The following is a 27,593-nucleotide window of genomic DNA, read 5'->3' as shown; positions in this document are numbered from 1 at the left end:
TCCTTGACAGACAAGTTTATTGAAACATTTTTTAAAAGCAGATACTCTGAATGTACTTCATCAATCCCAACAGTTCAGAAAAACAATTGTTCAGTGTCCAAATGAAGTGTGCATGTTACAAATTGTACGTTTTTAATATACTCATTTATACCACATGACAGAAGCTTAACATACAGTGATTCTTACGTTGTTCAGGATGCCAATTTATTGCTACGATTCCCCCAAAAGGTAGGGCACACTGGGAAATAGCTCTTAATCCAAGGCTAGTACAGCTCTTAGCATGCCTTGGACCCCATCACATTAAATCACTGGTGTTCCAATGTAGATCATCAAATATTTAAGGAGTTTTCTTTTTAATTTACAGCTAAATTAAATGCTTTGCTTTCCAAGACTGTTTTCTTAGAGGGCATTTAGCAGGAAATTAAACGTTTGACTATTTATTACAATACAAACACTTCAAATCCTCGGATATAAATTTTTCTTCACCTTCATTTAGTTTAACATCTTTAGCCATACCAATCAGAAGAAAGAGGTTCCCAGTATGAAGTTATTAAAAAAAAAAAAAAAGAATAAAAACAATGAACTTAACCACCTTGCACAAGGAATGAGGGTCCAGAGTTCACAGGTGAACTAGTTTTCCTAGAAAATGTAAGGTGTTTGGGGAGGTGTTTGGGAATTAGGAAACACTGTCATGTAAACGTGCATCATAATCTTGAGTTTACATTGTTTGAATTAAGGAAGTAGTTAAGCATTGATTTAGGTTTTCCTATTTTGTTTCTAAGAACAGTCTGTAGAGTTTCATATTTGAATGTAAATACTTTTTTGTTATTCCAATCTGAGTGAAGCACAGCTGCTTTTTAAAGGTCAGGTTCCACCTGAAAGTCTTTCTACTATTTAGGCCAAACAATTTTCACATATTGTAATGTTTTGCCAGCCCTTTTGACCAATAATATGATTGTTTTACTTTCAAAACAAGTAATTTTTAGCAAATGAAAAACTTTTTTGAACAGTAAAAGATCTCCATATCCAGTGTGAAAGTAAGATGGTGGTATAAATATATGCATAATATTGCATTACACTTAATACATTATACACATTCCAGTTAGCCGTGGAACAATTCATTGAGGAGTAGATGGCTACTAATCATGGGTATAAAGTGTTTTTTGTAAACAAGATTTTGAGAAACTTTAAGCAAAGTCTGATTTCTGGGAAGATCACAATCTTGGGATTTCATTTTTGCTTCTAAAGAAGTCAACTTTAGAATATTTTTTTTAAGGATGCTGTATATAAGAATGCACTTTGTATTAAAACAAAGATCAATACTTTACAGTTTAAGAAACTTTACATATGTACATAAATTACACATCAGGAATGGTTTTAAAGCTCATAACGAGATGTCGGAAAAGTCTATTTTCCTTCTATTAAAATTTTTAACTCTTTTACATTGTGATCATTTGCAACTGTCATAGCATGATCCAGCGCTCGTATACTTGCTAGAAGCTTTATGATCTGCTTTATTTGCTCCCTAAAGAAAAAAAAAACACAAACAAAAGAGGACAGGGAAGTCAATGTAGGAATGGAATTACCATGTTAAAAGTGTAAATATTTCAACAAACAACCATGTTATAACTCTGTACAGCAAATCCGTTTCTGATAGCTTCACATCATCTCCACTTTCTTAGTCTGATAAAAAATAGGTTGGTTACCAACCTTGTAGTAAAATTGGAAATTTTATGTTGGGTTAGAAAGGAAGGGAGAGTAGGAACTAGTCATACATATGGTTTAATACTAGATGCAACATTTCTCAAGAAAAACTCTTGGATTACTTATGGTGCTGTGCAGTGAGTCACAGCTCTCTTGACAAAAAATGTTTGAGCAGGAAAAAAACAGTATGTTTTAATGCATGCCTTAAAAAATATGAAGCTTGCCACCAACAAATCACATTATAATTCAGATTGATCCTAGTCCTGAGAAAACCGTACTTCTTCAGCTGTCAAGAGCAATCTTAGCATCTTGTAAGGAATATGGACATGAAGTTTAAGCAAGACCCACAAAAAACACTACAGGACCAAAATTCAGCTTAAAAACTAAAGCATCTGGTTGGAAAAAAGCACCCAACACCTGGAAAACTACCCTCAACAAACATAGATAAAAGATAGACTTTCCTCCCGGGAGAAATGAATGATTTTTTCTTTCAAACAGTTGTACTAGGTTTTACATGAACAGATGTCACATCCTTAGGTTACAGAAAGTAAAATATCTGCAACAGACTTATTTTATGTGCTTAATGGAGACAATGTGAACAGTTTTGTTAGAAGTTGAAAAAAAAGAGCAGAAGTCCAGACAATAAAAATTAAATTAGAATTTACTATGGGGGGGAAAAAAAGAATTAGTTAGGTGTTTCTCTTCCGATCTTCCAATATAAATTTTTACCAAATTATTTCAGCTGGTAAAAAAAGGTTCTTTCAAATTAAAATTCTCTCTCTTTTGGTAGCCTGTTTCTAATCTCTACTGGATTATCTGCCAACTCTTTTGTTTCAATTACAATATCATGCTAGGCTAGGCATTTTTATTTTAGTAAATTTCATTGAGTAAAGAGTTTGTTTTGAATTTGAATCACGAGGAAATTTAAATTGGTACGTGTCATTGCTATCATACTTCAGACACAACGCTCTAAGGCATAATTTGGGAGAGGATAAGGAGTAGATTAAGTACATCCCAGTGTGGCACAAAGCTCAGTGTTCTCTGAAAATGAGATGATTCATATGTCACAGAGAGAAGTGAATCTAAAGACAGAAAAGTGCCAATAACCAATATGGTAACTGGGAGAAAAAAAAAAAAGCCAACACACGAAAAAGCTCCTAACCAGAAATCGTGTGCTACACTTAAAGGGAAATTCCTACATTTCAGTGCTATGCGTAAATTAGAAAAAAAAAAAAAAAAAAAAAAAACCTTGAGCAACAGCTCAAGCAATTCCAGGTATCAAGAGTGACTAATGAAGGTAGCAGCAAGGATTCCAAGTTTCAGTTTAAGCAGGTTTGCTGGAACAACTGAACTATTGACCCTGCAACCTCTCCCCACGCAACAGCACATGAATAAATACTCTTCCAGTCTTGTTATGTTCCTGTTTATCAGTGCAAACACTTAATTTTTAAGTTTATCATTAAAGCAGCCCACCCAATATGTGGGTTACTTGGCTAGCAGTAGCATTCATGCATATAAGCCAAACTTTTAATTATGCTTGTTATCAGATACAAGGTAAAATGACTCTTTGATCAAGGGGAAAACAGGTTCATCTAGTTGGTTGTGTAAACAAAGCCAGAACTTTTGCACCATATCGAAAAGCAGGATTTGTAATTTAGAATCTGCAACAGGTTTGCAAGGTGGAGGCGTCCAAAACGAGTAACTACAAAATCTGCCAGAGTGAAGGATACAAAGGAGCAGTGCAAAACGTTTTGAGTGTTTAATTAAAACAGCAGCTGCTGTTTTCAACCACCTTTAAAAATCTCCTCATCTACTATCCCACAACAAAAAAAGTTTGAACTCAAAGAAGTTTCATAAGACTTTCAGGACAATCGAGATATTTATGTATGTCTGCAAGCAAATAACACAAAGCACAAGAATCACAACTGATTAACTCAAAATAAGTTACCTTGCATTTCTTTTCTCTACATCAGAACAACCAATGCTATTTCTATAAATCGTGTCAGCCAGATGAACAAGGTATCTACAGAAGTTTTCTAGCTGAGAAATAGTCTTGTCTCCTTTTAGATTAGCAAACCACTGTTTAGGAAAGCAAGCGATTACCTAAACAAAAGAGGAAAAAGTTAAAAAAAACAAAGCAACACAAATTTAAAAGTTATCCAACATGAATTATTAAGTCTGCCAGGTAAGATTGCAGTTACAAGACTCAACTGAGTCAAACAGCAGGAAACCGACAAAAAAAAAAATCCAAAAGCACCAAAACCTACACTATGCCTGAACTACATGTATCTACAGGTATGAACCAGATGTTCTTTCTTTGGTTCACTGGCATTATGATATGAAGATATCAAAGTCAAAATTTCATAGGTAATCTCAAGTTTATTTACTTTTTTTTTTTTGGGGGGGGGGGGGATATTACTCACACTTTGAGCCTTCTTTATGCTGTCGTCTCCATACTCAGAGTTTTGGAAAGCCATAAGAATATATCTATTTAGCAGACCATCTATTGACAGCTCCTGGAGAGTTTTGTTTGAAAGGATTCCATACCACTGGAGAAAATTTCCTAATAACTGGAAACACAATACAGGCAAGGTAATTATTTAAAGTGTCATGAAACTGAGAAGTTAGTCAAATACTCTAAAGACTCTTCAAATGCAGCAATATAGCTAAAGTAAAGCAAGGGAAATATGCTTTCTGACAGCTCCAAAAGCATCCAGAATCCATTAAAACATTGTTCAGGTGTTGCAAGTTCCCATACAACAACAATCATCATCTCAAATTTTCCTTTTGTTTTGCCAGAACAATCAGTGAAAAAAATAAGTTTCAAGACACCTTGTTCTCAAAATTTGATGTCGATGTCAAGTGAGGTCCAGCACATGCCATATAGGGGCACATTCACAGCCTCTTATCACTGAAATCTGCAGGCATGCTATCGGTGAACCCTTATTTCCGAGGCACGCTGAAACAAAAGACGCAGAAAATGCCTGAAGGGAAGTGCTGGCTAAGCCATCTATACAGCTGTTATTCCCCATGCCATACGGCCTGTGGAGAACTGCTGCCAGCCTTGCACAAATGAATGTGGCCAGCAGTTTACTGTTAAGGCAGATCATCAAGAAATAGTAAACGAGCACTTGCCTCCCAGCTTCTATTTCTGCTCTTCTGTGACGTTATAACTGCCCTGCTAGTGCAAGAGAGCTGTATTTTTATTGCCTCTCTAAAACAGAGCAGTGATAAGAGCATGCATAGTTCTAAGCTGCCCAGGCTCCAACAAATATTGCCAGAAGCAAGCAACTTCAGTCTTATGAGACACAAACAGTAAGTAAATTTTCAGTGTTGCTCTTAAGAACTGCATTTTAATAAATGTGCTTTATGCACTTTTTGCTCCAGACAGCATTTAAGAAGTTGACTTTACTCCAAAGTGAAAGAATTCAGTGTCAAATATTTTAAGTAAACAACATGATTGCAAAGCCACTCAGAATATGGCCTCCCTCACTGCTACTATTTAAATCAAAAACTCCAGACAAAAGTTCTTTTTGCATGACCACAGAGATCAACAGTTCAATCACCATGTCTCATGCTTTCCTCCTTAGCTGGGAGTTAATATTTCTAATAAAAGGATGTGAAGTAAAAAAGATAAATCTACAACAGTTACAGCTTCTTAGACTTCTGAAAACTCTGTATTGCACATTCCACATAGAGACATTTCTTTCACACTCTTATCGTTTCAAGTAAACTAAGATTACAACTGTTCTCGTATTTTATGAATAGCAACAAGTTTTCCAAAAGGGGTTGGAAAACTGTTTATCCAAGTTATTTTCATGAAAATCCTGACACTACAAAAAGAGAGACAAACCAAATGCTCTCATTACCACATAAATAAAATAACAATCATATGGTTTGACAAGCAAAATGACATTAAAAAACCCTCAGTTGTTGAGCCTGCCAAGTAAACCCACAATGCATGAGTAAAGATGCTTTCACACTTAGCAATCTTTTGAAGAGGGCACAGTGTACTATCAAAGGCTAAGATTACTACTCTAGATTTCTTTCATCTAAAGAAAAGGCAATTTTATATCTACCATTTTCCACAAAAATGAAGGGGATTTCATTGCTACACTGACTACAGCAAAGATTTATCAGATGTATTTACTGACTTACCTTAACAGAGGACCAAAACTGGCGTTGGAAAAACAAATATGGACCAGAGTTCTTGTTTTCTAAGATGCTGGAAAGTAAGAGATTTCTTTAATGAGTAACCAAGACCACCTCGATCTGGAGTTTGCTGACTTCCTCCTTCCCACACACAGTTCATTTCTATAAATACTCTCTTATTCTAATTCTGCTTTGTTTTTGACAATTCCTCACAGCATGGTAATTAGTTTGCTCTTGTATCTAGCCAGCGAACCATACAGAGGTATAAACCCTATCAGCTACAGACAGAAGACACTGACTTGCCAACAGAGAGGTCTAATAGTTGAAAGCAAACTTACTTTTTTGGATATAAGGGCATGAATACATCATCATCTAGTGTTCTCCTCATCCTTAGCAACAATGCCTTTAAAAGCATCTGAAACAGATTAATATTTCTTAGCAAGTTGTCAAAGCACTGCTTATTCATTAACCATTCAAACTGATTTTAAAAACAACAAAGACCACATGTGACCCTAACAGTAAAAGGCATGCGTACGTACGCACGCATGCAGTCTTAGAGAAGTCTACAATAAAGGTTAGAGGTAAAACTTGGCGTTTTCAGCAAAAACTGAAAGTGATGGAATTCCTTTATCGTTAAGCTTCCCTACACAATTAGCTACAGCGAAGTCTGGGCTTTTGTCAATTTTAACCTTCTGCTATCTTCCCTATACACACACGCTTTGGCTGATCTCCCACTATTCTAAAAGCAACACGGACACTGCATTTCACATGGAATCTGAAGTCATGACGTTAATTCTCACATTCATAGAAGGCAAGCAAAACAATGCAACTATGAAGCAACACATTTGGAAAGGTTACAAAGATCTAAAAAAGAAAAGTGACTATTTTTAGCTGATCCTTAAATCAAAAAATGCAGACCAAGAAGTCACAGTACCTTTGGTATCTTTTTTTGTCTCTACCACTAATTTTAGGGAGACTTTATTGAATTCCCTTTCCTATTTATTAGCATACTTGTTTCTCCATTAACTAGCTAGCAGAGCATCAAAGAATTGAAAAAAAGTCTCCTTCTTGTTCCTCATTAAACATGTTGTGTTTTCCAATATAGTATATTAAAACTTAAATCAAGTTCCTTAACCTATCCCAGACAGTTATGAATAAACAACTTACTTGTGTATTTTTGTTTTCTGCATTCACCACTGAAGGATATCCATCTACTAGTTTCTGTACAATCGCTACCATTCTAGATGTTTGTGTTGTGGAAAAAGGATCCCATATATTTTCAGAAATCACTGTAGAAGATGAAAGAATTACTCCACTTTGCAAATACTCAAATACAGGTACTAAGACACTCAGACATATAGGACACATTTACAAAACAGTAAAATCTAAAAGCATGAACAACCACCAGCTAGCTGTTCCACCCCCATCCATGCTCCCCCTCCTTCATTTTTTCTTTCTAAGACTATACCTGTTAATTTTGGAAGAACAACTCTCTCTACAATGGTAGGTAATAGCGAAATATCAGCATCATCTTTTTCTTGCTCCTGTTCTTCACAGCCATAAAACAGCAATGATTCAAACCACAGCATAGTCTCAAAATCACGGCACTTGCCCTAATAAAATGAGCAGAGAAGAGGTCAGATTCTTAAACAGAGATCTGCAGTCGACACATTAAAAAAAAAATTGCATCTGCAAGAATAATACACATGAAAACTATAACAAAATTGCTTTAAAATAGATTATCAAGTTTTCTAAGCAAGCAGGGTAGGAAGCATTTGAGCACAGTAAAAATGTGAAAATGTAGTCCTTTTTTTTTCTCTGTGTTGGGTACCCCTCTCTACTAGAAGAAAAAAAAATATATATATATATATATGGTGCCTCACGACCAAATAGTAACTTGATTTGATGTAAGGACCAGCAAATTATTTCACCTCCTGCTTTGCCTAACCTACTTCTGAAGCAGTGATACTAGTTCCTTCAGAAACAAAGGCAAACCTGATTCCCGAGAAGTGAAGAAAACTTTCTTCCTCTTTGCCTGGACACCACTAATCATGGCATTACGAGACAAATTAGTGTATATGGATAACCCAACCCAACCAAAACCTGAAAGAGGATGGAGAGCACGGTCAGTTTTCCATAAATCAGCCAAATGAACTAATCCACTGTATAACCACACAATCACTAGATCAAATGGAAGTGAAAATGGTGGAAGAAAGACTGCTTTTTTGGGCAGCAGCTGCCCCCCAGACTAATAATTTCTAATTACACCTGAGGTGGGGGAAAAAAAAACAAAACAAAAAAATGGGAAATGTGAAAAGTACAGTTCATTTGTGCTGCTTTATAAAATCATGTTTTCTGGATTAAGAAAATCTCTTTTTCATAAATGCCTTGTAAATTTTCAAACTTAGCAAGATGCCTAATGTAATAGGAACAGTAAGGTACAAAATTAAAAAAAGAGATTTAAGAATTCTATACCTTGTCTCCAACTAACTTAAGCTTCATTTTGCCAGCCTGGGAACTCACACAAAACTAGTATGGAGGAAGGGAGAATTCACAACAACAGTTTTAAATTTAATGAAGGCAGCTTTCATAGATTCTCCCACTAATTTAAAGTAAATACTCTGAATACTCTCTGAAGAAGAATCTCTCTGCAATCAGAGCAGAGGAGACAGAAGATCACCTTCTGCAAACATCCTCTTAGTAGTTAAAAAAAAAAAACATTTCTGAAGAAGAGATGCAGTCATTCGAGAGAGAGGCTGACAAATCTGCAGAAGGTGCTGTAAATGAACTACATTTTGAAAGATGAGAGGACAACTTTCTTTCTTAGCCTCGTTTCGTAACAAAACGAGCTTATGCAATCGCACTGTGTGCCTTGACTCACCTCCCATTCCCCAGTAAAAGCCAACGTGGCAGAAAAGAGCAAGTTCCTACCAGTACTGTGAAAATAAACACTTGACGGCTGTAGAAATACCTTACGAGAGCTTTCACTACCAGGAAGAATAATGGGAGTCGAACGTTACCTGAACTGTTTGTCCTGATGGCTACTCACGTTAGCATACACACACAGGCTGGACAATGAATACGGGCCAGGGCCACTATGCTGCCATTGTGCTGTCCTGCTTTTCCCATGCTCCCTACCTAATTACTGGGCAATGAGTACTACACGGGAGACAATTGCCAGCCAGAGTTCTACTGAGTATGGAGGGACAGGTGAGAGAAAGATGTATGATGCAGGGACTTAGATCACAAGCCCACTGGAAAACACACTTTGTGGTTCCACTTCTCCTGATGAATCACCTTCTTTAGAATCACAATTTTCTCAGAAAAATTTTAAAACCTAGATGTATTATTTAATACACTGCTTGACTTTCTGGTCCCTGAGAAGGTACTGGCATGTGCTCAATTCATCTCTGGCCTTCTGGGAACACAGAAGACAATAGTCCAGGAACTCCTCAGAAAAGCACTCCACCCCAAGAGAAGTGCCCATTTTAGGCTGCATGCCTAGATCATGCTTTTATGAGAAGCACGCACCAAAGATTCAATTTGTTTTGCTCTACAGATGTGTGAAAGAACCATGCTATATAGAAGCTAACGTGGAAGTTGCCTGCACAGGACCTTACCTCCAAAGGAGTCCAGATAAGCAGCTGAAGTCTGATTAAAGGGTTGAACAGCTTTGGTAAACAGAGGCCAATATAGGCATCCTTGTAAGAAGCAAAGTACTTTGAACGCCAAGCTTCAAACTGTGACTTAATACAATCAATGGAGTAAAAGCTTTCCAAAACATCTTCAAAAACTTTGCTGGATTCTTTCAGTATACGATCTGGTGGGGAGGAAAAATACGGCAGTACATTAACCACTATTCCTTCTTTCAAGAGGAACTTCAGTGGTGACTGTCATAAACCAACTCCTACCAACATGACCAAAAACCATTAGCCTTAAAAGTTCTATTATTTTTGCTTCAAATATACAAACTTTTTATTTTTAAACTTTGCTTTAAAAAAATAAAAAACATGGCAAGCACTCTCACATACCGTATAATCCTTACTTCAAGAACATCATACAATGATTTTCAGTCTACCAGATATTGGACTAGTGATAATTTGGGCTGTTTTCACAAAGGTAAGAGAACAGTGTGGACCTAACTTCAAAGCTGGTTTTCTTTTGCACCTAAATTTGGAGCAGCAGATCTCCAGGCACCTTTGAACTCAAATTATTCTACAACTTTCTTCATCCAAGTGTAAGTACAGGATATTTCTGAGCTAAGCCAACTGAATTAGCATTTCAGGCAGAGTGGAACCTGGCTGACAACACAACTGCTGGACACAACATGGCTGCTGGCACTGAACAATCACTACAATCTCTTAGCACATTCCTTGTATTTTCTGTATTTACTGCACTAGTATCCTGAACAGCCCAAACCTTTTTCACTATAGACTATTTTCTTCTCATCTCTTCTAAAATGAAACTAAACCCTTGAAAAAATCAGCCATTTCTGCTGCAGACACAGTTTTAAATGTTTTGTTATAGAAGTTATCTGCACACACCTAACAATGACTACATGCAGCAGGTAGTGGGAGGGCCAAAAGAAAATTAGATTATGTCATACAACTATTTTTCACATGGGGATCCTGAAACAATGCTACAAATAAAGCTAGCAGGTCCAAACTACATCCCTCTGTCCCATACAGCCCACTGAACATTCCAGACTACCATGGCTGCATCATCCTTTCTCATATGCATATAAACAATTCTATGTATGTGGTCCCTACTGCTTTGCTTCTCCGTATTTCTTCTATTTTGATTAAATTCTCTTTTCTAATTGTACTCAGTTTCAAGGTGAGAAGGTAACAGGATTATTACAGTAATATTCTAGTTTGCTGCTGGTTTCATAGTAACCTCTAGTATTCCATTTGCCTTTTAACTGCTGCTGTAAAAGCTGACTGTTCCACCAAATTCTCTTTTATTTCAAGTTTCTTACAGTTCTCCTAGTGCTTAATAGGCATTAGCTTAACTTACAACCCCATTCATTGTATGATTAGGGTTACACATAACTGCATAATAAGATTTACTTGGAGTAAACCAATTATAAAATTACTGAGGAATGTCAAATCAGTCAGTACCATAGAACCTTTCTGTAATGTTTGCAGTCAACATTGTTCTTTGTCCCCTGCAAAGTTTGCCAGGCAGTAATAAAAGCCTATAAAAGCTTTGCCATTGTGTTTCTAGACACTTGGGAAAATACTTCTTATCAGCAAAAGAAGTTTTGAAAGCACTGAGGTCTTCAGAATTCTACATACAAAACAAAATAACGCATTAACATCAAAACAGTTCTCAACAGATTTTGGAGAACGATAAATCATGTTCCAGACTGGAAGGAAGGCTTAGTACTGCTCACTAACAAGACAATGCCTGAATTAAATAAAAAGCATTTCTAAGGAGATGGCTATTTATTTAGCTGCAAACTGCAAAACAGATGGGCGTAAGAGACCTTGTTGGTCACATTCACAATCTAGTAAGGAACAGTCCTCAAACTTTCTCCAAAATATGCTGAAATATATGTGCAGGGCTGCATTGGTGTCTTTTTTTTTTTTTTAAATATTTGGTTGCATGAGACTTCAGTAGCTTTTCTAACCTCGCTCCATATTGAAGTTTGTAATATCCGTTGAAGTTTCCTCATCATCACTGGAAAGGCCTTCAAGGTGATCTGCCATCTTCCCAGTTTGCTCTCTTGCTTGTCTACGACGAGCTCTGAAAAAGATCAGCAGTATAATAAATCAATTATATTTCTCCCCTTATACAATGAACACAGTGGCCTAAGCCTGTCACAATTTTAATGCAAGGAAATTCAGGTTGAAAAAAACTTCCACAATGTCATTACCTCAAACATCCCACTGGGTTGCTTCCTCAAGTAATAGAAGGAAGAGGAACCAGCAGAACACACATATATGCTAAATGGGCTTATATTCTCTTAGCAGTTTTATATCAGCATCGTATCAGCAATGGTTGCTTGTTTTGTACATTTGTATACTAAGTTGGGGTATTTAGGAACATCTCTCCCCAGCACACTAGCTTAAGTGTTTTCTTCCCTTAACAGGAAAGGAAGAAACACTGCTATTTATGTTAGTATGTCACACTGGATAGGAGTATTCCATGAGTAGGAAATACTCCTAATAGCCAAGAAGTATCAGTGCTCTACCTTCTAGCTTCTCTTTCTGCAGTCCGACGCTTTACTTGTTCTTGATAGAGCACTCTGTCTCGTCCAAAAGAATCAAGATTTGGTGCCATCAGCGCTTTATCTGTAAAATTACATGGATGAAAATTAAAATGTTTAACTATGATTATATAATGTGTTATAGGTTGACTCACAAGAGACCTGTGCTTACTTTAAACTAAGTGTAATTTGAAGTAGAAAGTGTAAGATACACCCAGAGGTCTTGGTTCCACAAGTGTAGAGGTTAAAAGAGGAAGTAATGGAGTTCGGAAAAATCTCCACTTAAATGTCAAACGGAAGACTGTTTTCACCATACTTCACTCTTGTCCCTCTTACACAGAGCACAACTATACAAAAGTCAATGTTTTTAACAGGTATTTCTTAAACTGAATACTCCAAGGCATACAGTTCTCCTTAGATAAACATGTCCACCGTGTATCTTTTGAAAATAAAATGAACAAAACAGAAGGCAGAGAAGAGTGACCCGAGTCAGAATATATGATGTGCCAGAGTTCTAGTCATAGTCTCCATGCATATATTCTTGACATCACCTCAAGTTTCAAATGCATCAAAATCAGCAGGAAAACAAATCCTCCCCCCCAGTTCCTTGTAGGCCACGATTCATTAAAGATGTTCCCCATGATGGAAAACAGCACAGCTAAGCAGTGAAACTGATCAGCAACCAGCAGACAGGTCCAAGAATGCTTCCATGTTCATTCTTTTCACATAAATCTTTAGAAATGAATTGAGTGTTAGCCAGTGCTCACCTACCCACTAAAACACAAATGTTGAAATCTAAACAACAGCCTACCCAAATTTCAGGAGTAAGTTTACATATTCTAACTAAATCCATTTACTTATCCATTGTTACAAATATCAGTGATGATCTATGTCCATATTACAATTCCGTACCAGAACTACTAAGAGCCTTAAAATACAGATGAAGTCATCATTTTTTTATTTTGTGGATGTTATTCAAATCTGAGCTACATGTCTTTACAATGAAATAAAATAAAACTGGGCAGACAAATTTAAGGTCACTTATATCCCATTAGTGTTCTGACACTGTATGAAGGAATGCAAATTGTCCACGTCCACAACACACATCAAACCAAAGGCGGGCATCAGTTCACTGTGTCTTGAGATAGTTCAGTTCCGTCCCTCACATTACCACAGAACCCAGGGAAGATGTTTCTCAAAACTCCCTGATACTAAGTAAGACCTCCCTTTAAAACCCAACCTTGACAATGACCACTATTACCAACCCACCATCTACAAACAGTCCAAATGAGTCCGTTCTAAGTTTATTTTAGGAAATTCATTTGCAGTACACTACGTTTCTAGTTCTCACCACAGCACCTTTATAGTAAAACTGCAAGACCTACATGTGATGCCAAATAAAGTTCCTAAAAGGAATACAAACACTGACTGTTCCGTAAAGGCATGACTAACTCTGATGCCCTAATGCTTCGTCATACTCAGTGAGTTCTAGTGGTACCAACATTTCTTCTCTGGGCACGCTGTGACAGAATTGGAAGTGGCTTGTACTATAGGATTTTAGGCCAGCAATAGGACAGACAAGAAAGCATTTTAAAAAATGGGGCACTCTTCAAAGTGGAAAGACGCCTACTATTAATGTATTTTAACCGTCATTTAACATGCAGATTAATACCTCCACCAAGGAATGTGCGTTTTCATGCAAGGTAACATTTGGACCTTTTGTAGAGTTTTACATACTGAAGTGATCACCACAAGGAAACTGCTCAGTGAGGACCCCCCCTCTCAAAACACACACTAAACAGATATTTTAACTGGCTAATTTTAAGCTGTAATCCACACAGAGCCATTTAGAGTCATTTTGTATTAGTCTGATTTTTAACAATGGCAATAACCTCTTCCAGTTTCTTAGCTTTAGCAGTTAAGTGTCTGAATAGAAATACTTATGCTACCTACAAAATAGAGCATGAGATAAAAGTCAGGTCTAGCCCAACGCTTCATGGCTTTGTACAGAGTTAACTGTAGATATTGCAGGAAATTTCCAGATTCAAGGATGTTAAAAAAAAAGTCCTGACAAAAGAGGAAAATCTGGAGTCACATGCTACCACTACTGTCACTGCCACCATGCATACATTTAAAGTGCTAGGAAAGAGAAAATACAGTTAAGAGCAACAGAAAGGAGAAATGAAGTCAGTTAGACTGGCTTTGAGTTTAAACCAAAACAGATTAGAGAACTTTTAATCTAAATTTGCTTCTACCTATCTCAAAAGTAAGGATAAACTTCAAGACAGTTTCATACTTTTAAACATTTACATTTAAATTAGCCACAGTAAGTAAACAAGGTTGTTTAATGAATAATAAAAACCTTCAAGATGGACTGACTTGAATGGCTTGAAAACTCCGAAGATTCATCTTTAATATCATCTTGTCGTCTTTGGACAAGGCGGGAAGCTCGCTGTTTGTACAGCTGATGCATTGCAGATTCAAGTTCGTTAATCAGAGGCACCTGTAAAAATACAACACACTACGTAATATCCAATTCTCCAGGTGCTTAGCTCTCTGGGGTGCCATACTATTCCGAAGCATAACGCTGTCACTGCATTTCTAGCAGCACAAGCCGTTTGCTTTTAACCATTTGCATCATTTAGACCAGTAAATATTTCGACTTGAAGAAAACGCATGCATTCAACAATGTTGTCAGCTTTCAACCATAGCAAGTGCTCTGCAAGTCATTTCTGTTGACTGAATGAGACTACACAGTAAGACAGTAATTCCAGTGTGTGAAATGTTATTTAAAGCACTCCTATTTTCTCTACTAAGTGCACTCGAACATTGCTACAACGCTTACAATTCACCAACCTCCCTGTTTCCACTTTATCTTTAAACAAGAATGTAGTATTCTATAGTTAGATGAGAACCTGACTCTACACAATGAAAAAAAAACAACAAAACAAAGCAACAATCTAACCTCCTAAAGACAGCAGCTAATGTTTAGCTATAAATTTCACTAGCATATACAGAATTATCACTGAAATGCAGTAAAACTCTGCTGAAATGTATTATGCCAAAAGGTTACTCAAATCAGTAAAAATGTTATTCTAGCCTATCATTAAAATCAAAACCATACAAAGCGTGAGTTCTGCATTAAGCATAATCTTTGAAAGATACAGACTTAAGTTGGATCAGACCTGCCACAAAAAAAAAAAAAAGAAAAAAAGAAAAAAGTGGACATAATTTCAGTAGCAACAAAAATAGGTAACAGCTAGGAATTTCCTGACATTAAATAGCAGATTCACTGCCTACTTCTACAGAACTTCATTTCCTGGGACTAGTTAAAATTAGACCATCATAAATATTCAGATATAAAATAGAATTTTTAACAATCTCCTAATTTGGAAAGGCAACTCCCATGAGTCAGTTGCTTTTGATATGAACACTTCTGCCATATCCTCCTTACCTCCAAGACATATGTTTAGTCCATAATCTTCCAGCCTTTTTAGCTCAGATATACCATTGCTGCCTACCATCCAGGATTACACTTTTTTTTTTTCCAAAACAGATAAAATCAGAAATTGTTTCCTGATGTAATTTAGAATGTGACTCAGCAGCTATTAAAAAAAAAAAAAACAACCACCTTCTCCCATTATATTTAAGCTTATGAGATTATAGCTGTAGGGCCATTTCAGCTGAGAATGACACACACATCCGAGGACACATTAAAATGAAAGAAATTTTATCTCTCTGCGACAAACTGGTCTACAGGGATTAAAATCAAAGGAACATACACACCGTTCTCTTTTAGGGAAAAGAGAGCAGAGCGAATGAGGAGGGGAAGGAATAACCCAGTGTTGGAAGTCTAAATTCTGAATTCAAGACAGTTTTGAAAACCCAAGTAACATTTTAAAAACAAACTAACAACAAAAAAATAGTTTTATTGCAGTTTGCCATTGAAAATAGAGCTTCTTGCCTTAAGTGTGTCAAGGGAATTCTAAAACTGAAGAGCTAAATGAAAGATTTTGGAAGCATCCCTACAGGTTCTTTCCATAATTGCCTCTGGATGACAAACAAACAAAAAACTGTTATGTATGTGTATACGTGAATCCACTCAAATTATTTCCCATTTAAAATGCAAGAAACTTAGAAGCCATTATTCCTCTATCATCAATACTGTGGTTGATGAGTGACTGACAGATTCACTGACTACTACAAAGGTAGAGCTCTCATTCATTCACTACTTTGTTTAGTCATTACCTTAAATTCAATTATTTATTTCACTGCTTTTCCCCCCACACTTTCACTGTGAACAGTGTGAGAAGAAAACTGGAAATCTCTCTGAACATTTAGGAGATAAGGATAATTTTAATTTACAATCCCCCTTTCCTGATACAGTGTGTTTTGATAAATTGCTTTTGCATGTAAAATAACAGCTCATCTAATCATCCTGTCAAAGGTAGGCTTGTAACACTTTGATCTTTCTGCGTCCCTTGTATTTTCTCAGGTTCAAGAAGTAAAGACACATTACCACTTTCTAGCCTTCTCAGAAAGCATAATTTTGACAATAAGTACTTGTGAAGGAACTACTGGTCATGCAAGCTTCTTCTATTTCACTGATTTTTATCACTTAAAAGCAAAAAAAAATAAAAATAAAAAAATTAGGATTTGATGCTTCTGTTGCTTGTTTCTGAATTTCTCAAAGCAGTTTCCTCATTGTACTCTCCATTGCACCTTACCCATGAGCAAAGCGTTTCTAACACTCAGTATCTTTTCAAAACCAGAATACAGGCAAAATGGTCTTGTGTGGCTGGGGGTCACAAAGGATTGAGCATGAGTAAGTGAAGAAATAAGGTTGGTAGGAGGATGAAGGTCTACCTTATGACACTATTTTTTGTTCTCCAGAACTAAGTCAATGGACATACACAGAAATTCTACGGCACTGGACAAGAACACTGTGCACTCATTTGTGATTGTTCAGCAAACAACTTTTTCATTCATACCAATAACAACGTGAATTTGACTAATAACCCTGACTAGTCCTAATACAATCAAGAGAAAGTATCAGTGCATCATATCTGGAAGGATAGGGAGCCCTGGTGTTATACGAGCTTGGGATATGTGCTTATATATATTTGTATATACATACACACATGTGTGTATATGTTTGTATGCATATATACAGACACACATCCAAAGAAAGTGTGTATATGTGTAATACTGTGCTTTTAGATGTTATAATCATAATAATTCATTATACATTATAAACACATACATGCACTTGTTTTCAACGTGAAGTAGCCAGGGCCACAGCTCCTACAAGAAAGCTGAAGGCAATTTATGTCTATACTCAAAAAATTGGAATCTATCTTCTTATTGCATTTCATTATTTCACTGAAATAAAAACTGATAATCGTTTTATTACTTTATTTTCTTCCCTCCTCCCACCCCTTTAAAAAAAAAAATTGCAATGTCCTGTGGCCTACTCTGAATTTGATAGTAGTTTCGTCATGCTGAAAGCACTGAATTCTGAAACAGATTATTTGGCCAAAGAACCGAGAAATACATAGGACATCATCATTAATGTCATATGCCTCTGTTAAACTGACCATGTCACATCCTAATTTTGCAACTCACTGTACATACAGAAGTCTCTAACTGAAAACAGAAACGTATCTCTAAACTGCCTTAAGAAGCATGAGATGGAAAGTAACACCTCAAAAGTTCCAGGGACTGGCACGTGGGGTATTTTGGGAAAGTCAGGGGTAGGGGATCCAGGTGTAGAATCTTTAGAAGACCAGGAAAACAAAGATATATTATAAGAAAGCAACTTGAACAAGCCCGTTTGTTAAACTATCAGCAGCTAGTTTGCTTTATCATAGCTAGAATTGGTTTATTTCCTAGTATAGCTAGATAGGTCAATTCCCTTCGGACAAACTGAACTGAAATTGTTACACTACTAGTTAACAGTACACTTTCCTGTTTTTTCCTGTTCTTCAGTGAACAACGCTTTTCCTAACTGATCAGTTAGCTGGGTGAATTAACTGGTCCATACTTCCTTGGGCTTCCTTGTTCACAACTGATAGTCCTTCTCCAGCTTACAGGACTGAAGATGGGCATCTCCAAAGACAACTAAATGCCAAACAATTACTGTCTAACTGATTAGCAACCGGAATGCTTCTATGTTCCTTTCTCATGCCTAACAAGATAGCTAAGCAGCAGCTTTTACTACTCATGATATCCTCTTATTACCTGCTACTGTATTCAAGTCAGAAGACAACAAAGAAATAGCCTGTGCACTGTTAAGTGAATTTTACAGCTCCTGTATGTGTGCATACACATGTATAAACACACACGTCGTACATATTCAGCAGCTCCTCTTAGATTACAAAAAAAAATAAGTAAATATAGCATGAATAAAACAGGGTAAAAGAATTAAATTCTCAAGTTAGAAATATACAAGAGTATCATACTATATAAGTTGTGGGTTTTTTGGGTATATATATATATATTTAATAAAGATTAGGTGTTTTCAGTCTGCTACGCTAATTTTAACTCCTTCAGGCACTAGAACACTACCAAACAAGTGAAACTGCCTGACATGAGAAAGCTTATAATAGCACAGGCTACAATTTTCGTATTGTGTTGATGAAGCATTTAAAGAGCTAGCAATGTTGTTATTCTGTCATTATTTCTGCATGTGTTGAGTATCAGGTTAACAAAAAATGGCATCTGAGTAACGTTGAAATGCCATAAATCTAAAAAGGCAGAGAATCTAAAAATGTTTGTAGCTTATCTGAAGTCACTAATCCGTTATACTGTGATATAATGGGTCTTTGATAGCAACCTTAATTTTTCATCATGCCATCCCTCCAACATTTAACATCTGAATAACCAAACCTTTAGGAGATCATGTTCTCAGGGGACATTTTGAAAAAACAGAGATGTGTTTGGCATGTACTAAAAGTCCTTTTTTTTTTTTTTTTTTTTTTTTGAAAAAAGATGAATGTTTTTGCATCCTTACCTTTTCACTGAAACACTCAAGCAAGTCTTGGACATACCCTCGCATTTCTTGCAAAAACTTATACTGTTCACCAATACCCCCAGAAGACCCTTCTAATCTTTCAATTGCCTTGGTAGAGTCCTCTCGGCTTTGCTGATGTTTCTCATATTGCTGCCGATTAGCTTTGTGCAATTCTTTCATAGAGTCCAACCTGAGGGGCAACGGATAAATAACAAATTTACATCCAAAAGTCTATATATTTCAGACCGTTGTGATATTAGACAGTGCAAGTACCAAGTATATATATGGAAATATTGTAAAGAGACAACCTCTAACTTTCACCTATCATTTCCTCCCCTCTACATGAACAGCAAGACTAATGATTTAAATTAATTTTCTAGACTGTACTGAGCGCATCATACTGCCAACTCCTGTCAATTTTTACTAAGAGATGTAGCACTCAGAATACTGCAAGGACAGCCCTACAGGAAAACTGGGAGGAAGAGGTATTTAATGGAATAACAAAGAAAAAAAGAATATGTAGGAACTATAGTTCCTGTAAGGCACTTGCCTTCGTCTACTACTTGATTCACTATCAGTTTGTAATGCTACACTGGGCATACAAACCAATACTGCAGACATGTAGAGTGCCAAGTTGTTCATAACTAATGATTTCTGACTGCAATTGGGTTGTTCATTCAGTAGGACATTTTGTGTACCTGACAAGCAGATCACAATGTTTGAACTAGAAAAAAAAAAATCTATGTTTACACTAAAATTTAGATTCTTTATCTACTGAAGGGTAAAAAAATTGATTTACTGTTTAAAAGACTGCAACTAGACAAGCTAAACACCTCACTAGCCTTGCAATTCTTGACTATAAGACTGTTAAGTGTCCAGAAGATGAAACTCAGACCTGTCTTCAACAAGATCAATGGTCACATATTTAAAGCTTCACTTCCAGAGAAGCAATCCAAGGAGTTTTTCGAACAAAGTGTCAATGTCATCTTCACTTTGAGCTTTTTTTGTTTGCCTTTTTTTTTTTTTTAATGGATGTGCCAGTCAGTACTTTTCCAGCGATGAAACTCTGTGTTTGCTCACCAAGACTAAAAGGCGCCTGAGGAACAGAAAGCTAGGGGACAGGTCTTTAAGTCTAAAAAGATGGTCTGTCCTACCTGTCTTTAAGCTGTTTCTTTACCAAATCAATAGTAATAGGAGTCATCTCATTACTGGGTGTTTTGAAAGGAACTGTATTATCTGTTTTTTGAGACTTGGTTTCTGATGATCCATACGTAGCATAAGTGTATGGAATGCCGTATGACGAACCATAAGACAATGTCTGGTAAGTGTTCTGGTAGTACAGATTATTCACTTCAGCAGGCTGACTTGGTTGAACCTAGAGGAAGAGGACATGGGATTGTAGTGTGTTAAAGAAAGGAGAACCTTTGTTTCACATCTCAAAGCTTATGAAGTGCAAAATGTAGGCAGAAACATACTAATGCAATTATCAAGTGGATTTGAGCATAGAACTTCCAGCATCTAAGGTGGATGAAAAATCCTCAGAAGCACCTTCTTAAATGGACAGTCTTAGTATCATTACTAATCTAAATATTTATACTTACAGCAAGTTATTAAATGACAATTTTAACTAGCCTACAACAACCAAGTTTTGCTAAGAGCGTTTATTAGAATCAGTGTTTTGATTTTGCTGGAATGTTGTGTGTTTTTTTTTTTAAAGAACACTATTATCTTCAACTGAGTGACAATTCACTGTGACTGTACAGACAACAAATGGCACAACCTGCTACCAATTCCAACTCTGTTTATGTCACAACAGAGGACACATAAACAGCAATGAAGCACATACTGTTTACACAGATTAAAAAAAAACACTGGTAAGTAAGAAGAGAGGTCTCTTCAAAGCATCATTATTCTTGTTCTATTTGAGGCCGCAAATAAATGCTGTTTACATGGTCAGTATCCACCAAGAACAAAGAAACTAAAGAAATGGATACCACCAGATACTTAAAGTCTGACCTTTCACTTCTTTCAAAAGAGTATCAGAAGTTACATACTAATATTTTCAGACAAAATAGCCTTCCGTAAACCCCGAGTTTGTAATGGATTTAGCCAATATTGCAGAAACAAACCAAAAAAAGAGCTCAAATGAAATACATGCCTGAGGTATGTTGATTCCTTTCCGTATCTGTTCTTGCTCCCATCTACTGAGTTCTTCATCTTGTTCCCCTGCCACCAGTGCTTCATCATCACTTCCCTCAATACCTGAAGTGGAATAAAACAGACAGGTAACAAAACGAAGATCACGAATTCATAGTAAAGGCCATGAGTTCCAAAACCTACAAGACCACACTTTGGTGGGAGTATCTCAGTGCATTCTCCCTTTCTTCACAAGGAATTAAAAATGCTAATCTGTAAATCGTTATCACCGAGGTTCCATTTCAAAAATTTGATGGGTAAGTGTGCAATTAACTTGATAAAGCCCTCCAACAATATAAACCTATTACCTTACTATTTCTCCTCCTCCAAAAGATTATTTCACCTGTTTGCCAGCAAGCAGAATCCTTTATTGCCGAACTAAGGTTTTCTTTTGACAACTATATACTTCCTAAGTACAGGAACAACATTAATTGCTCCTTAGTCTAAGTTTCTACCAGATTAAGTAGAGTTGTGTGCTTCCAACCAAAGGAAGATAGCCTGTGCACAAAATTGCATACACAGATTCCAATATGCAGTACTTTTTCTTAAAAGAGAAATGTAACTCCAGATTTATGCCTGCATGTTGTTTAAAAATGTTGAAAGGGAGCACTTGCAGTAAAAACAGTGCAAATAATATCAGCTGTCTCTCTAAAAAGGTTTTACCTATTTCCTCAGCAATCTTTTGCCTTTGGGATTTTTCCTTCACTGTAAAAACTATTCTCCTCTTCTCGTCATCATCTTCATCATCACTGGCATCATTTTCATCCTCTCGAACAAGGCGGCCTTTACCTGGTTCACTGTCAACGGGGGTAAAGTCTCCAAGTTCACGAGCCATTTGACGCTTTTTTCTAGCGGCATGAATAAAAGCAGCATCTGGAATTTCTCCTAGAGATAGACGTTTACACCGTTAAAACAACTGCTGCAATAGAACAGGTATTGTGACTCCTTATTACTTATTTCTGCCATCCTATCAAAACACCTTTGCAAACGGCAAAAAAAAGTGAGAGGAAAAAAATCCATACTCACAGATACATTGGCAAGAAACTTAAAAGCTACATACGCAAACTTTATTACTCAGACCAGTGACTCTTAAAGATGGGATCTTTCCCAAAAGATCTGGCTCTGCTTCCATTAGCTGACACGCCACAAGGGCAGAAGCCTCATGTCCCTCTGGGATATATCCCTAGAATCACAGAATGGTTTGGGTTGGAAAGGACCTTAAAGGTCATGTAATTCCTACCCCCCGGCCATGGGCAGGGACACCTCCCATCAGATTTGCTCAAAATCCCATCCAGTCTAGCCTCAAACACTTCCAGGGATGGGGCATCCACAGCTTCTCTGCGCGACCTGTTCCAGAGCCTCACCACCCTCATAGGAAAGAATTTCTTCCTTATATTTAACCTAAATCCGCCCTCTCTTAGTTTAAATCCTCTGAACTCATTTTAACAGGTCCATGTCCTTCTTGTGCTGGGTCCCCAGAGCTGAACGCAGTACTCCAGGTCTGGGAGCACTGAGGGAGTGAATCACCTCCCTCGCCCTGCTGGCCATGCTTCTTTAGAGAAGAGGAAGCCTTTTACAGAACCTGACTGCTGCACCAGGAGGAAGAAAATGAGGCTCCTGATTATGTCATATTTTGTCCTGATATCGCCCCTAACTCTTCGTACTTCTGGAGAACAAAAATCCTCAACCATTTGAACAGATGATGGTAGCTCTGAGATCAAAGGACATCAAATAGGAATAACAAAGCTAGTAAGAAAAGATTGCACAACTGAAAGAAAAAAACAACACGTGTAAGAAGAAAAAAACCTAACTTCACTAGCACTAAATTAATGCAACTTACTTATACATTATGAAGAATGGCCCCCACAAATCAATCTTTGAAACTTCAATAACTTTTTAACATTACTTTGCCTAGTCATGCACAAAATGTTGAAATTCAGATTCTCTTTACACTCGAAATAAGGTATTTTATTCAAGCTAGCAGTACCTTTACAGATGCAGTAACGAGTGTATCGCACCCTTTTGCAATTGCCCCTAAAGGAAAAGTCATCTGGGAATCCACTAGGACCCAGAGCATGCAGATGGAGATTCTATTTAGGGAGCTGGCCACCATGTGAATCAGCTACCAATTAGCAAACTACTTGCAAAAACACTTTCTCAAATGGATTTTTTTGGCCTCAAAGCCTGATAAGAACTTCATTAGACAGAAAGAGACAGAAACCGTTTGAAACACTTTGCAGACATGTAACCGAGACACTCAAATTAAATACAGTATTTTAACTGAAAACAGTTAAAATTCATGCTAAGTCACCTATTCCAACCTAGATTTTTCTCATAGTTTGTCAACACATTGAGAAATGCCTGGTTTTGACATCAAGATTAAGCATTCTGTAGGAAAACATCTCCAAAAGGGCTCGTAAAATTGAACATCCTTGGAAAACTGCATTCTCTTGAATCCTCAGATGCTGGATATACTGCTGAAAAACATTTCCTAATCTCTCAAATACTTTAGTCTGCTGCAAATGCTGGCTAAAGCATCTGTTAATATATCAGAGGTATTACAATAACCAACCTGGGCGGAGAACATTCAGTGACGACAGAGCACTTGAAAAAGCCCCACCAGCTTTTGGTTTTTCCTCTTCCTTCTCACTTTCAACTTCCATTTCTTCTTCTCCTTGTTCACTGTTTGCAGTCCCATCTTCTTGACCTATATCCTTAATCTGTCCTGTCTTTTCTAGTGGTGGTTCAACTGTTAAGACAACAAAGCCCACATTTTACTCTCTTGTAAAGGTCACTTGGAGGCATTTTTTCTTTTTTTTTTTTTAAGGTCTAACAATCTAAAATGAAAAACAAATGAAGATGCTAAATGATAATTTTACTACTTGGGATCTAGCAAAATATGCCTTTTTAATTGTGATTTAAGTCACTGACATCCTCTAAAAATGAAATGCTACAAAGCAGAAACTACAACTACATTCCACATACTGCCAAATATTAAAAAAGTGAGGGAACTCGACAATTAAATTCATACATACAACCTTCACACAGGTAATGTGTGGGTAATTAGAAAGCATTGCCCACGTTGCACCAAATCTTTCTACAAGAACAGATTATTTCAAAAGAACTGTTTCACCTTCCTCCTGTGCTGAGGTGCAACATTAACCTGCATTAGGTGGGCAATACACAGGCAGCATTAAAACACAACCCAACTGTAAACCCAACTATCCAATCTACACTGCATATATCTGAATTTTCAGACATCAGTATTTGATTAGAGAATCCAGACAGCTGATTCAGGATCAGCCCCTGCACTGTAATGAAGCCAACTACAGATACAAAACAAACAGAAAATAAGCATACACTTACATGTGCAAAATGCAAATCTTTACAGAGCCTTAGTGACAGAACTGAGAATTAAGATCTGGCTTTCGACAGGTAACCTGAACATTAGCCACAGAAATCATAATTTCTGTTTCTACTCATACCCTATACCATTACAGAGGCAACTTAAAGATTTTAATAACAAAGAATTTGTGGGTTTTTAAAATGCAAAAAAAAAGTATTTTTAAGATTTTAAAAGACTGACTAAAAGTTAAAGAGTTTTGTGATTGAAAGAAGGGAAATTTCTTCATTGTACCACATTCAACTCTCGTCAGTTTCAGCTCTGTCATTGCCATTTTTAGACCTTAAGCCTCTGACTTGTAGACATGGGGCTGCAGGTTTCTATTCTACACAAACCAACCAGCAAGGGAAAAGGACTCAATATACTTTACCAATGAGCTTCCTAATAACCAACAGCAGAAGAACAATGAAACTGAAATCCCAGGCTCTATCCCAAGCTCTGGAGAACTGTGTACTGTTAAAAGATCCTTCTGCTCCAATAGTTTGGTGATCATCCTGATCACCAACTCTGCTCTAAGGTGCAAACTGTGTGAAATACGCAGCTGTTGGATAATTTACTTAATAACAAAGAACACCCCATGATTTTCCTTCTTGAGAAGCTGTGTTACAAGGACATCCTGTCAGATAAGCACTAGATGTAGGAAGAAAATAAACTAATCTGACAAACAGAGCTGAAATACAGAAACTACTGGGGTCTACTGACAACCGCGTAAGTAGCTATATGAGAAGCTTCATCCTGTGGTATTCATTTCCACACGACAAGAGATTCAGAGAACTCTACCAGCTTCAGACCAGCATTTGTGGGGTTCAAATGGACACATTTAATTTAATGCATGCTCTACTTCAGTTCAAAGTGCTAAATTCTCTGAAAAGTCAGAGGATTCACCTTGAAAACACGCCATTTGTATTTACAATACTTAAACCTTTGCCATTACAGAAGTTACTGTTAGTTTTGCAATTACCATCTGTCGGAGAATTGACCTCTGTTCTAACTTTTGATTTTTCAAGATCTTCTTTGTATTCTTTCTTCAATTGTTTTACAATCTTTTTGCTGTAGCTTGATTTCTTCACTTTGAAAACTTCTTCAGTTTCTTTAAAAGAGAAGTTGGAAAACACTATGTTAGCTCCGCCAAGAAGTTTACTTACTATTAGATTTTTTAATTTTGTACCTAGAACTTGGTAAATGCCGCTAGAACATAATATCACCCAACTACAGAGTTGCACTGTTGTAATACAGAGTTGCACAGCATTTCACAGGGACTTTCTTCCTTGTTTTTTGGGGAGTCATTTTCAGGTACATCCAGTCAGAGAAAAGCAAGGCAGAAGGTACACAATCATGTACAAACATTACCTGCATTTATCTGACTGTATTAATCTTTGTTTTTGTTTTATATTTGTTTTTAAACAACTGATCCTTCACTGTGACCGCAAATTTGGAAGAAAACAGGGAATCCCGACATTTTGGGTTATCACTCTTTTCATAACCTTACACATACGCATGCCAGTATGACTAATGGGTAAGGGCACAACCATGTTTTGTAGTCCTACCAGTTTAAAGGCCTGCAGAACTACAACCTACCACGAGGTCTGCAGTGAGCTGAAGAACTAAATTGCATCAAACAAACAAACAAACAAAAACCAGAAACAACAAACACTGTAGATTTATGTAGGAAATCCAGTTTTTCTCACAAATAAATGCTGTTACTCCATGTTTTCAGGATTTCGATCAGGATTTCTGTCGCAGCCTTACAACCCAAGTTCCAGCCTTACAATCCAAGTTCACTGGAAATCCCTTCAAAGAGGGATACTCCAAATGCATACTAACTGTCCTGCTGACAAAAGGCATCAGGAGAACAGTTCTGTTCATCCTACACTTTTGGGATGCAATAAAGTCGTGAGTTTGAGTGGCATTTTTGATTATTTTTAACATGCAGTAACTACTACCCATAATCAGATTACCAGAGTGTGAATAGACCAATTCACGAGTGCAGTACCTGCTGGAATCAAGAATTATTAGCCGAAACACTGCACAAACGCAACTATTTTGCCAGAAGCTGAAGCCCAGAAACCATTGAGCCCCTTTTCTGGCTATTCCCGGGGGTTAACCTAATAATCCTTGCGGGCTCCGAGATGAAGCAGTTCTTCCCCAAAACCCTCACAGGGGCCACACCGGGGGCAGATAACCCCGAGGGAGCAGCTCAGCGAAGCCACCCCTCCCTCAGCACCAGGGCTGTGGGCAGGCAGGGGCTGAGGCGGCCGGGCCTTTCCCTCTCTTCTCTCCCCCCCCCCGGGCGCCTCACCCTCCTCCTCGTCCTGGAAGCTGAGCAGGCTGGCCCGCGGCACCTCCTTGCCCTCCCGCGGCCGCTTCTTCTCCTTGTGGCGGCCGGCGGCCGGCAGCCCGTTGCCCTGCTGAGGCGCCGCGGGCGGCGGGGGAGGAGGAGGGGGCAGCGGGGAGGGCGGCGGGGGCCCCCCCAGGCCCGCCCGGTCGGCCGCCATCAAGCCCAGCCCCAAGCCCAGCGCCGCGCCGTAGCCCGCGGCACAGGCGAAGGCGGCGGGGCTGCCGGGCAGGGCCAGGGGCACGCAGCCGGGCGGCAGCGGCAGCAACCCGGGGCCACCGGGACCTCCTCCTCCTCCGACCGCCGCCGCCGCCACGGTGGAGGCCTCAGCCGGCCCTTCCCCGGCGGGTGGCGGCGGGTCGTGCGGCGGCTCCTCGTCGCGCTCCTCGTCCTCCTCCTCCGAGGCGTTGCGCTTCCTCACGTTGACCCGCCGCGCCTTGCGGAACATGCCGCCGGGCGCCGAGCCCCCCGCCCCGACACCGCGCCGCCCCGACACCGCGCCGCGGCCCAGGCCCGGCTCGCCGAGCATGATGGCGGCCGCCGCAGCGCCCAGCAGCGCCCCGCCGAGCCGCCGACACCG

The 27,593-nt window shown here is 38.1% G+C and overlaps 1 protein-coding gene across 2 annotated transcripts; it reads right to left on the bottom strand.

Annotated features, from left to right (window-relative positions):
• On the bottom strand, window positions 1–27,593 carry PAXBP1 (PAX3 and PAX7 binding protein 1). Of its 2 annotated transcripts, none has more exons than XM_068689158.1 (18): window positions 26,978–27,593; window positions 25,640–25,768; window positions 23,848–24,024; window positions 21,939–22,160; window positions 21,238–21,341; window positions 20,234–20,454; window positions 19,080–19,269; window positions 14,447–14,570; window positions 12,053–12,152; window positions 11,489–11,604; window positions 9,477–9,676; window positions 7,325–7,469; window positions 7,024–7,145; window positions 6,195–6,271; window positions 5,863–5,929; window positions 4,128–4,274; window positions 3,653–3,807; window positions 1–1,525 (listed from the first exon to the last, which is right to left on the bottom strand). In XM_068689158.1, the coding sequence occupies exons 1-18, from the start codon at window positions 27,540–27,542 to the stop codon at window positions 1,408–1,410; spliced, it is 2,979 nt and encodes a 992-aa protein (XP_068545259.1). In that variant the 5' UTR covers window positions 27,543–27,593; the 3' UTR covers window positions 1–1,407. The 2 variants fall into 2 exon arrangements, with proteins under 2 accessions (XP_068545259.1, XP_068545262.1); XM_068689161.1 differs by having other exon boundaries at window positions 22,065–22,160.

The sequence above is a fragment of the Anas acuta genome, chromosome 1 (genome assembly GCF_963932015.1).
Source record: "Anas acuta chromosome 1, bAnaAcu1.1, whole genome shotgun sequence".
In the NCBI taxonomy this organism is placed as follows: domain Eukaryota; kingdom Metazoa; phylum Chordata; class Aves; order Anseriformes; family Anatidae; genus Anas; species Anas acuta.
This window is presented reverse-complemented; position numbering and strand designations above follow the sequence as displayed.